This window comes from Nematolebias whitei, chromosome 13 (genome assembly GCF_014905685.2).
Source record: "Nematolebias whitei isolate Nwh7 chromosome 13, NemWhi1, whole genome shotgun sequence".
Classification (NCBI taxonomy): Eukaryota; Metazoa; Chordata; class Actinopteri; order Cyprinodontiformes; family Rivulidae; genus Nematolebias; species Nematolebias whitei.
The window spans coordinates 1,595,182-1,607,512 of NC_056510.1; the positions used below are offsets into that span (position 1 = coordinate 1,595,182).

Below are 12,331 nucleotides of genomic sequence, written 5' to 3' on the forward strand. Positions count from 1 at the left end.
CCCCCCCCCGAGACGCCGGATAGTGGACCAGAATCGCCTAAAAGCTGCGCGGAAGTCATTCTCCATGGCCTCTCTGAACTCCTCCCATGCCCGAGTTTTTGCCTCATCGACCACAAGAGCCGCATGTCGCTTGGACTGCCGGTACCCATCAGCTGCTTTGGGGTCCCACAGGCCAAAAAGGCCTGATAGGACTCCTTTTCAGCCTGACAGCATTCCTCACCGCCGGTGTCCACCACTGGGTTCGAGGATTGTCGCAGCGACAGGCACCGACAACTTTGTGGCCGCAGCTCTGGTAAGCTGCCTCGACAATAGAGGCACGGAACATGGCCCACTCGGACTCAATGTCCCCCACCTCCCCCAGAACATGTTCAAAGTTATCCCGGAGGTGGGAATTAAAGCTCTGTCTCACAGGAGACTCTGCCAGAGGTTCTCAGCAAACCCTCACAATACATTTGGGTCTGCCAGGTCTGACCGGCATCCGCCCCCACCATCGGAGCCAACTCACCACCAGGTAGTGGTCAGTGGACAGCTCCGCCCCTCTCTTCACACGAGTGTCCAAGACATGTGGCTGCAGATCAGATGAGATGATGACAAAGTTGATCATCGAACTGCGGCCTAGGGTGTCCTGGTGCCAAGAGCACATATGGACACCCTTATGCTTAAACATGGTGTTCATTATGTACAATCCATGACGAGCACAGAAGTCCAACAACAGAACACCACTCGGGTTCAGATCAGGGGGGTCCGTTCCTCCCAACCACACCCCTCCAGGTCTCATTGTCATTGCCCACATGAGCATTGAAGTCCCCCAGCAGAACAAGGGGGTCCCCAGGAGGTGCACTTTCCAGTACGGTGGGATTATTTACATGAACGCTCCTACAAGCACTCTGCAGATGTTGGATGCTGTCTATCATAGTGCTCTAAGATTCATAACTCGCTGTAACTACCATACCCACCACTGCACCCAGTATTCACTGGTTAACTGGACATCATTAACTTCACGCAGACTCTCTCACTGGTACATTTTCATCTATAAATCACTTCTTGGTCTGCTGCCTTCATACATCTCCTCCTACATGTCTCTGCATGAGTACAGCTACAGCGTGCGCTCTCAGGACATTATTACCTGCAGTGTTCCCTCAGTGAGGACTGAACTTGGCAAAATGACCTTTTCCTACTCTGCTCCTGTTTCCTGGAATATTTTACAAAAAGATCTGAAGCTCTCGACCTTGACCTCTCTAAGTGGCTTTAAAAATCTGTTGGACTCCTGGCAAGGACCAATGCAGACATGTTCCTATTTTTAATTTTCTACATTTGCCTTATAATCTAGCTGTTTTTTTACTCTTTTTGTCATCTTGTTTGTAAAAAAAAAAAAAAAAACTATGCTTTTTTATAACTGTCTGTTGTTGTCGCTGTTGTCCATTGTTGTCATCATTCTTTGTTGAAATCAGGTCTCTCTTGTAAATGAGTCCTCGAGGCTCAATGGGATTTACCTGTATAAATAAAGGTTGATTGAATGAATCTGGTCAATGGCTGAGATGGGGTGCTCTGGACTTTGCTACGACTTTCTCTTAAAATTCAATGTTTTCACCGCCTATATGTACATGTATAACATCTATTTATGTTGCTTTGCTGTGGTATGTTTATTGATGCCTCAAATCATGCCCTGTCTAGGACACTGCGTGAGAGATCTTTTTTTTTTAATACCGTCTCTCCTCATGTTTTCTTCCCTTTTCTCATCTAAGCACAATATTATTCTGAATAAGAATAAGAGGGCGGCACTTTTCATAGTTGCAGCTTTTTGCACTCCGTCCATCTTTCGGACGACTGTACGTACATGTTCTCGTTGTATCTCGGTGCAATGATAATAAAGTTTATTCTGATTCAGCAGCATGAGATAATCAGTAGCATGAGATCAGTAGAATGGATAATCAGCAGCACAGATAAGTCACATATCACCGATTAAAGTGTCATCACAGTGATTCTCCTGGTTAGAGATTCATGAGTCCAACAGCCTCAGGGTAGAAGCTGTTCCACAGTCCAGTGGTTCTACACTTAATGCTCCTCAACCTCCTTCCTGAGGGGAGCGGGGCAAAAAGTGTGTGTACTAGGTGAGTGTGGTCTTTCATGATGCTGGTGGCCCTCTTCCTGCATCTGGAGGTGTAGATGTCTGTGATGGTGGGGAGACTGACTCCAACATCTTCTGTGCAGCCTTCACCACTCTCTGCAAAGCTTTTCTTTCTGCAGCTGTGCAGTCTCTATGTCACACGTTGATGCTGGAGCACAGGATGCTCTCCACTGCACACCTGTAGAAGGAGGTGAGGACTGAGCTTCCCAGACAAGCTCGTCTCAGCCGCCTCAGGAAGTAGAGTCTCTGATGAGCTTTCTTGATCAGGCTGGTGGTGTTGTTTCCTCAGCTAAGGTTGTCATTTAGGTGCACACCCAAGTTCTTATAGCTGGAGACCACTTCCACCACAGATTATCCTATTTTTTTCCTCCCCCTTGGGGGGTGGGGTGCTCCATCTGAAATCCATAACCATCTCCTTTATCTTCTTCACATTGATGTGAAACTTGTTCTTCCTGCACCAGCTCTCCAGATGTTCTACCTCCTGCCTGTAGCTGGACTCGTTGTTTGTGATGCATCCCACCACCGATGTATCATCTGCAAACTTTACAATGTGACAGATGGGGAGGTACGCAGTCGTATGTGAGCAGAGTGAACAGGAGGAGACTCAGCACACAGCCCTGAGGAGAGCCAGTGCTGAGGGTTATGGTGGAGGAGGAAAAGTTGTGGATCCTCACAGACTGTGGTTTGTTTGTTAAGACGTCTAGGACCCAGTTGCAAATGGAGGGGCTTAGTCCTTGTATGAGTATTTTGTCCATCGGGATTTGTGGGATCATAGTGTTGAAGGCAGATGTGAAGTCCACAAATAGCATATGGACGTAGGAGTCCTTCTGCTCTAGGTGGTTGTGAGCAGTGTGGACCACAGAGGAGATGGTGTCCTCTGTTGATCGGTTCTCACGGTATGCATACTGATGAGGGTCCTCGTTGATGTTGATGGTTGTTTTGATGTGGGTCATGACCAGTTTTCTGAAGCATTTAGCGACTATCGGGGTGAAGGCCACTGGCTGATAGTCATTCAGACCAGTCACTGTAGAGCTCTTTGGGACTGGGATGATGGTGGCGGTCTTCAGGCAGGTGGGAGCTGTTGCCAGTGTAAGTGAGAATTTAAAGATGTCGGCCTGCACCTCGCAGAGCTGATCGGCACAGTCTTTCAGCACCTTCCTGGGGATATTGTCTGGGCCAGTTGCTTTGTGAGGATTTATCCTCCTGAAAGTACTCCTTGCTTCTGCTGAGGTCACACTGAGAAACTTCTCTTCTGGTGGTGAGGTGAGTCTGGTGCTGGGTGGTCTGGTTGGATCTTCAAAGTGGGCTTAGAACCTTTCAGTTTGCATACCTCAAAAGCTATGTAGCTTATTTCTCTCAACTTGATATTTGATACTCAAATTTAGATTAACATGCACACCAAGTTAATGTTTGGTGTAGGGGTGGTAGTTATACATTAACAGTTCTTTGAAGTATTTACTCTCTTCGGTCCCTTCCATGTTTTGTGATCCAAAGAATCGACAAAGGAGACAGTCAAAGTAAATCTGAGGAATAAGAGACTGGCTTGTCTCAAGAGAGGTGCCCCGGCTTCCTTTGTCGATGTGTAGTGAACTAGACCTCCTACATCAATATGTCTCTGAAGACCTTCAGGGGACAGGAACTGTTATTTCATTTATTTGAATCCAAAAATACAAATGATCTCATCAAGAGACTATTTAATTGTATCCTGAATTAATCAATTGAAAGAACACTCTTCTTTTTTATATTATCATTACTATTTTACAATATCTTGATAATCGAAAGTGTGTTTAGTTCATACCATTTCTAATGTTGAAGTAAACTACTCATTTAAATCAACTGTGAAACAGTATTAATGATTTTTAAACCTCATTAGACCTAGATCATACAAGTTAAATGTCTATTTACAAAGTAAGTGTGCATTTTAATCTTCTGTCTGAATGAGAAGTGGATTTGATGTCGGTCAAAAGTCAGAGAACAAGTTATGAGAACGAAGTGCCTTGTTTAAAAACTCTCAGACAGTAAATAAGAAACTGGCGCCTCTCACTTCTTCAAAATATTTTCCCGTCTGTACTAACCGTTCTTAAAAACATTTCTGCTGTCTGTTGACTTCTAATAACCCTCTGACATCACTAAAACTCCACCCCTGCTGGTTGTGTTAACCAATCAGGAAGTACCAAGTGACAGGAAGTGGATACCCTTGAAAAGTCAACACTTCTTGGAACTATTCAGTCTTCCTGGAACTTTAAGTCTTACTGGAGTCTTCCTGGAACTTTCAGTCTAAGATGAGACTCAGTCTTACTGGAAGACTCAGTCTTATGGCGAGTCGTACAGGAACTTTCAGTTTTCATCCATTCCAGCGGAGTCACAGCATGCCTCGCTGTGAACTCACCCGGGCGTAACGCCCTACAACTTCTAATGAAGATTCCTTCTAAGGAAGCTTATTCTGTTGAACAGAGTACTTCGTCATGACTTCTGACGATTCCCAGCCACTCTGACCGGAGACGCTGAAAAGGGAGCGTTAAATGGACCTCTGTACCGGAGCTGATTTATCTTCTGCAAAGGTAAAGAGTCGTCATGATCTGAGTGTACCGAGGGCTGAGCTGGGGTCGAAGGAAGGGTGCCATTCCGGATCAACACATCTTCCTTCATCCATCTAAATCCTCTTCTTTAAACTTCAATCTCTTCTCTTTAAACTTCTATTCGCCAGTAAATCAAGCTAGATGCCTTCAGAGATGAATTATTCTCCATCAGTAATCCTCTGTTGTCTTGTTATTTGAACTTGCTAAGTTTATTAATCAGAAACAGATCAGCAAATCAATGTGTACATGTTTGATGTTAAATTTTGATTCTGTTAAATAAATGACCTCATTTATTCTGATGGGTCAAAGATAAATTACGTCTCATGTCACTAATTCTACACTCCACTCTCAAGTTATCTTGGTCACATGGCAGAAATTTAACTTGAAAAAGAAAGAATCCATTGTTAATTAAACAATTAATATTCTTTGTGCTTGAACTAGCCTTAAGAATAATTAATTAGTAGTGTGTCCACAGCAAAGCTGTCCTGTCATACTAAAGATGTGAGCTTTCTTGATGAATTTGTTGTTTGTCCATCAAGGTTTTTCATTAGCACTTGACCTGACCCCTCCCCTGAGGCCAACTTGCAAAGGGTGAGCTTTCCTGGGATTGATGCCTTGAAAACATAGGACCCTGGACCACTGGTGTACTCAGACCCCTCCATCACGTGGTGGTGACATTCATGTTTACATTTGCTCAAATTTTATATAAAGTTAACAGAGGACCCCAAAATTTGTAAAATCAAGGACTCACTCAGTTTTAAATTCTTCAGTTTAAGTTTATTCATCAAATACAAATGGGGACAGTATTCTCAAATGAAAAAAAAAACATGCTTAGCCACTGGCTAATTTCCATTTGTTGTACTCATGGCAGAAAAAAATTACTATGTAAAAACACAACAAATAATCTAAACAAATACAGAATACAATGTATAAAATATCAAGTTGATAACAAAAACATCCAAAATACAAAAAAGTTAACTTAATAACAAAGTTGAAACATCTCAATTCAATTTATCTCAGAAAGTGAACTAATGTTAAATTTCTGAATAAATAAATGAAACGGCTGAAAGATAATATTCTGTTGTTCAGTTTTGTCAGTATTGTTTGAACATTTTTTTTTCCTTCTAAAATAGTAAATAAAAAATGTCATTCTAAAATCACTATGAAGTCTATCTTGTTCTTTAATGGCCATTGATTAAATAAAGGTAATTTATTTAAAGCTATTTGCAAAATAAACAGTGAACTTGAAAATGCACGGGAAGGAACAATGTGCTAAAAAAATCCAAGGTTTTTCAAAGTGTTCAAATCACAAGAAATCTTCAGTCAATAACAGAAAAAAGCAAACATAAAATAAAAAAGCAGGACCACGGTTAAATTGTTAAAAATAAATTTGAAAAATTTGGTCAAAATTTTTATGTATGACGAGTGCACCTAATACTTCTTCATATATAATAAAACAAGTTAAATATTGGTAGGAATTTAGTGTTCGATTCCTAATACACGAATTTGAACAGGAACAAAAACTAATTTGACTTTTTAAATTGTAATCTTTGTAGATAGACACTAAATATATGCCATCCATTGATTATCTTTACCCACTTCTTCCTTTCCAAGTCATGGGGGCCCCTGGTGCCCATATCCAAAAGTCACTGTACAAGAGGAGGGGGAAACCCTGGAAAGATTGCAAATCCACCAAGCCACAATGTCGTATAAATATATCGCAGCAGAAAGATTTTATTTCAGTGTTCATGATGACAAAATAAAAACAAAAGAGTGAATGTATATTTGTAGAAAATAATTATGTAAATATCTCGCATTACATCAGTTACTTTAAAGCATCTTAAAATAAGCAGATTTATTCAAATGTTTGGAACCATATTTTTACAAAAATGTTTCATGCCTCATTTCTTCTCTCTGATTTCCATCATAACATATTTAAATCAGAGGAGCCAGTCTTGAGCACTTGAAGAGTAAAAATAAGTCTAACAGATCTTCTAAACCATGGGTAAAAAAAGGCATAGATTAGTGGGTTAAGAAAGGAATTAAAGTAGAACAGACACACAACAAAAACCACAGAAGACGTGTTGATTGAGCTGTTCTGACCTGCAAGTGTTACACAGAAATATGGACAAAGACAAACAAGAAACACAAGCACAACAACCCCAAGAGTCCTGGCTGCTTTAATTTCTGACTTCTTAGCAGTTACTTTCCCTGGATGTTTGTGTTTGATAGCTGCATTTTGAGTGTGAATGGCCCGAACCTGAGACAAAACCACAATAAAGACTCTCATATACAGAACGATGACAACAGTAATGGGAATAACAAAAGTAAAACAAAGACTAGAAACTTGTTCTATGAAGCCTATATTAAACACACATTCTCCAAAACAAGTATTAAATCTGCCTGGATGTTTCAAGTTTTCCTTGCATATAACAACAGCATAACAGATTGATGAGGTCCAACACAGTGAAACACAAATCTGAACTTTCTTTGTAGTAACGTTGCTGGTATAGAGAAGAGGATCACAAATGGCTATATAGCGATCAATTGAAATGAGCACCAAATTTCCTATTGAGGCAGATGTTATAATTATGCCTAAAACCACAAACAGAACACACATTACATCACCAAAATACCAACAACCATCTAAAAGCATAATCTGAAATAACAAAAGGAGGCCAACAAAAAAATCTGAGACAGCCAGAGAGAGCACGAGGAAGTTCGTTGGGGTGTGAAGCTGCCTGCAGATAAAGAGAGACATTTTTACCTACAAATTATTTGTAATGTTTATTTTTATTCAGGTAAGTAAACTTCATTTTGAACATACTCACTCAAAATGTTTTAATCAAGCCTACATCCTGTCATATCTTTTTGTACAATATTTTTGAATGGTTTCTAGTTATCAGCTATGATGAAAGAAGTGACTACCTGAAGTGTGAGACAGAGATTATAACCAGTAAATTTAAAACTGCAGTCATCAAAGAGATTAAGGACAAAATTATATAGGCAGGATATAAATGAGAGGCAGAAAACTTTGGTTTTCTGCAAGAGATGTTGAGAAGGTGAGGAAAGCAGAGATCTTCTTCCATTGTCAGAGCAAAGAGGAGCTCTGTTGAGCTCTGACAGCATTCAGACTAAACCTAAGATGCTATAAATTATCCAGCAGTTATGGACCTCCTCTAACCCTCCTCCAACTTGAGTTCCCAGGGACCTACATCAGAATATTGTTTGGATTACTGCTCAGCCTTCATCACCACCATCCCTGATATCCTGATGAGGAAGCTGTCAGATCTGGCCTTACCCGTTACCATTTGTATCAAAGGCTTCCATACTGAGTGACCGCAGCTTGTGAAGCATGGTCAGCACTGATATGGTCTGTGGTTTGTGTTGGACCCACGTGCAGGCAGACACAGAGGTTAAAAATAAAGTTTCTATTTATTTAACAAAAACAAAACAAGAGCTGATGCGGCAACAAAAAAATATTTGGGAGAAAGAAGCTATGGAGGAACAGAATATGACAGGCTGGGAAGTACAAGAATCTAAAAAGAACAAAATACAGATTCCCACGGGGGGGGGGGGGGTACTGTGGGAATCTGTATTTTGTACAGGCCGACATCTATAGCTTGGGTGGGAGGAGAGAGGAAACGACGGTGGGCACAAGGAGAAAAACAAGTACCAAAGAACAGAAAACAGACAGGGTCAGAACCTGAGAACCAAAATACAAAAAGAAAAAAAACGCCAACCCCAAGTGTTCAGGTGGATGACCAGGAGACCCTCCAGAGTGGGACAGGTGTTCAGGCAAGTGGCCCGGAGACTGTCCAGAATGGGAAAGGAGCTCTGGCAAGTGATTCGGAGACCATACTGAATGGGGCAAGATTTCCAGCAGGTGGCCAGGAGATCATTCAGTACGGGACAAGAGTTCCAGCAGGCAGCCAGGAGACTATCTCCTGGACACCTGGATCCTCTCTTAATCAGGTGAACGAGAGTTGAATAGGTCATGGAGAAGACTGCAGAGGTAAGCAGAAAAACCACTGGGGGGCTGAGGCAGCATGTGGACAAATCACAAGAGCTGCCAATATCGACATGTCAGAAGAGGGTGCTGCAGATGTCAACACATTGAGAAGGGTGAAGAGGGGGAAGACTTCACCACTTGCTCTTGTCAAGGTCGGACGCTTTTCCCCTCCCCTTCTTCTCCGCTTTGCTTTGCTGCTCTGTCTTTCAGTGAAACTGCTTCTGAGCCTCCCTTGCTTATCTTCCGGACCATTGTTGTGGTCAGTTGCTCCCTCAGCACAATTGATAACATTTCTTTGAAGAGAAGACAGGCTTAAGGCGAGCCGATTTGCCCTATTGGCATGCATGCAGCTGGATATCTCATCGACTTGAAGATTTGATGATGTGTCTATCTCTGCTGCCCTTTGTGGATTTTAAGGACGCATATTTGATTGGATTTACGATAACTGGTTTTTGCTTTTTGGAATCGGCTGGTTGCTGGTTTTATCTACAATCAAGGAAGTCGTCGGCAGCAAATTGGGACCCGATCACGCTGCTTGCCTTTATGATGGCTTGGTTCGTGCCTCAAGTACCCAGACTCAAATGCTTTGGGCAGAATGGATCAGATCTTGGAGATTTTACTCAGGCATGTTCCATCGGTGTGGCCATGTAATTTGGATATTTCGGAACCGTTGGGACCAACACAGACTCAAGGTAGATGTCATTAAGTTCTGCCTGTCCCCAAAACAACTGTGTGTTTATCTGAATTTGACTCCCCTGGCTGGCCTTGAAGGCCACCTTATCTGAATTTGCCTGGAGAACATGTGATCTGACTATGCTACAACTTTTCCTTAAAATTCAATGTCTTCACCGGCCTATATGTTCATGTATAATGTCTGTTTATGTTGCTTTGCTGTGGTAGGTTTTTTTGATGCCTCAAATTGTGCCCTGTCTAGGACACAGTCTGAGAGATCTTTTTTATATACTGTCTCTCCTCATGTTTTCTTCCCTTTTCTCATCTAAGCAAAATATTATTCTGAATAAGAATAATGAGGGCCGCGCTTTCTATAGTAGCAGCTTCGTGCACTCCGCCCCTCTTTCAGACGACTGTACGTACATGTTCTTGTTGTATCTCGGTGCAATGATAATAAAGTTTATTCTGATTCTGATGTTGATTCTGAGATAACAAAAAAGGTTAAATCATGTCATCTGGACCAGTTTATTTAAGGGAGTTTGGCTTGAAACACAACAACAAAGGCTGCTTATGGGACAGATCTAGTTGGCAGGCCACAGAATGATGAAGTCTTCTGGATTTTTTTTCTTCCTCCCTGGCTGTGATCGAGGTGGCTGCTTCTGGCTTTCCTTTCCCGTTTTTATTTCCTCCTGCTCTGCTCTCTGTGTGTCTGAGGTGCCTGGTTCACATCTCCCGAACGTAAATTAAGAACATTATGGATCTGGTATCCTGGATGTTCAACTCTATTGATAAGATTTTTGCATCAAAGCGACAAGGTCCTGGAGAACCTGCGTGTCCAGTTGAGACGTATACTGTGGGGTACATCCTGGATCCATGGAGAGTGTGGCAGCTGATGTGTTTCTCAGTCCTGTCTCAGGAGGATGTTGAAGATGTTTACATATTTGGAATTATGATAGCAGGGACTTTGCTTTTTGGCATCGGTGGGGCTCTGTTTTATTGACTTTTGAAGAAGACATTGGCAGCAGTTTCGGTCATGGCAAAGCTTCCGAGTCAGTGTGAAGGTTTGGTCCGTGCTGTAGGAACTCTAAATCAACTGGTTTACAAGCTAAACCATAAGGTGGTGTGGGGTTTTGGTTCTGTCTCTGTCTGTTTCCTCATGTTTCCAGCCCTCAGTGTTTTCCCTCGTGTTCAGCCCCTGTCTCACCTGTGTCTAATGGTAATCACTGCAGGTGTCTGTCATTGTCCTAATCAGTGTGTGTATATATTCAGTTCACTGGTGTCCTGTCTTTGTCTCGGGATTATCCTTATGGTATGTGTTCTGCCTTCTGTCCTGTCCTGTTATCAGTAAGTAAGCTGCCCCACCAACCTTTGCTTTGTTTTTTGTATAATAAATATTTTGATTTTCCACGAGCCTCCTGTCATCCTCCTGCAATTGGATTCAACACTCCTGGCTTTGCGTGACAGAATCCCGAGACCAACTTTGAACCCAGCGGGAGGATGATTATGTTTTTGGCTCGTGAGGTGGATAAGACTGCTCAATGAGACAGAGAAAAGGAGGAGAGGAGGAAGAATCCATTTTAGGGGACCCGCCTGGCCAATAAACCTGGGTCCTCAGCCTCACAGCCTCTCCATCCCTCTCCGCCTTGCAGCGCCGCTGCACCCCGCTGCCCGCCTCCTCCTCGCTCTCCACCTGGCTGTCCCAAGCAATCGTCAGAGAGAAAGGGGCAAACCGCTGGTCCTCCCCGCACCCAGCGCAAGATGGGGAGAACCTCATGAGCAGAAGAAAAGCCCAGCCCTCAGTCGCCGGAAGAACGGCAGAAAACTTTGATGGGTGGGAGGTACCTGTGTCCATCAGAGGAGCAGCCCAGTTCTCCCTCGCCGAAAGAGCTAGAATGGTGGCAGGCTTCTATAGTGGCAACATATCTGGCTCCGTTTCAGCTCTGCCACGAGGAGACCTAGGTGGACGCTCCTCACTCGAGTCTTCCAGATGGGTTCACGGCTCCATCTCCTGCGGGAGCCCCAGTTCCGCCACCTGCTGTTGCAGCTCTGGTCCCCAGTTCTCCTGCTGCAGCCCCGACTCCAGGCTCTCCCGCTGCAGCTCTGGTCCCTGGTTCTCCTGCTGCAGCCCTGGCCTCCGACTCTTCTGCTGCAGCCCTAGTTCTGGTTCCTGACTCTCCAGCTGCAGCCCCAGCCCCTGGTTCTCCCACTACAGCCCTGTCTCCATCACCACCTGCTGCAGCTCTGATCCCTGGTTCACCTGCTGCAGCCACGTTCCCTGGCTCCCCCAGCTGCAGCCCCGTCTCCAGTCCCTGGTTCCCCAGCTGCAGTCCCGTCTCTGGCTCCCCAGCTGCAGTCTCGTCTCTGGTCCCTGGTTCTCCAGCTGTAGTCCTGTCTCTGGTCCCTTGTTCTCCAGCTGCAGTCCCGTCTCTGGTCCCTGGTTCTCCAGCTGCAGCACCATCTCCGGTCCCTGGTTCTCCAGCTGCAGCACCATCTCCGGTCCCTGTTTCTCCAGCTGCAGCCCCAGTCCCTGGTTCCCTTGCTGCAGCCCCAGTCCCTGGTTCTCCAGCTACAGCCCTGTCTCTGGCCCCCGTTCCTGGCTCTCCTGCTGTAGTCCTGGTCCCCGACTCTCCTGCTGCAGCCCTGAATCCACCACCCACCACCTGCTGCAGCCCTGACTCCACCACCACCTGCTGCAGATCTGGTCCCCTGCTCTTCTCCTGAGGCCCCCAGCTCATCTGAGGTCCTCGCTCCTGGCTCTTTGGCTGAGGTCCTCGCTCCCAGCTCGTCTGCTGAGATCCACTCTACCACAGAAGATCCTGGCTCTTCAGCTGAGGTTCTCACTCCTGGCTCGTCTCTGGAGGTCCTCACCACTGGCTCGTCTTCGGAGGTCCTCGCTCCTGAGTCGTCTTCGGAGTTCCTCGCTCCTGAGTCGTCTTCGGA

At 44.4% G+C, this 12,331-nt stretch overlaps 1 protein-coding gene across 1 annotated transcript; it reads right to left on the reverse strand.

Annotated features, from left to right (window-relative positions):
- Positions 1 to 6,631: 6,631 nt before the first annotated feature.
- LOC119418919 (trace amine-associated receptor 13c-like) lies at positions 6,632 to 7,796 on the reverse strand. The gene is made up of 2 exons (XM_037686211.1): positions 7,636 to 7,796; positions 6,632 to 7,448 (listed from the first exon to the last, which is right to left on the reverse strand). The coding sequence occupies exons 1-2, from the start codon at positions 7,794 to 7,796 to the stop codon at positions 6,632 to 6,634; spliced, it is 978 nt and encodes a 325-aa protein (XP_037542139.1).
- Positions 7,797 to 12,331: the final 4,535 nt, after the last annotated feature.

Coding starts and splice junctions, on each gene's coding strand:
- LOC119418919 (XM_037686211.1), bottom strand. CDS start 7,796: ATGGAAGAAGATCTCTGCTTTCCTCACCTTCTCAACATCTCTTGCAGA. Junction 7,449..7,635: donor ATCTCTGTCTCACACTTCAG/GTAGTCACTTCT, acceptor CTTTATCTGCAG/GCAGCTTCACACCCCAACGA.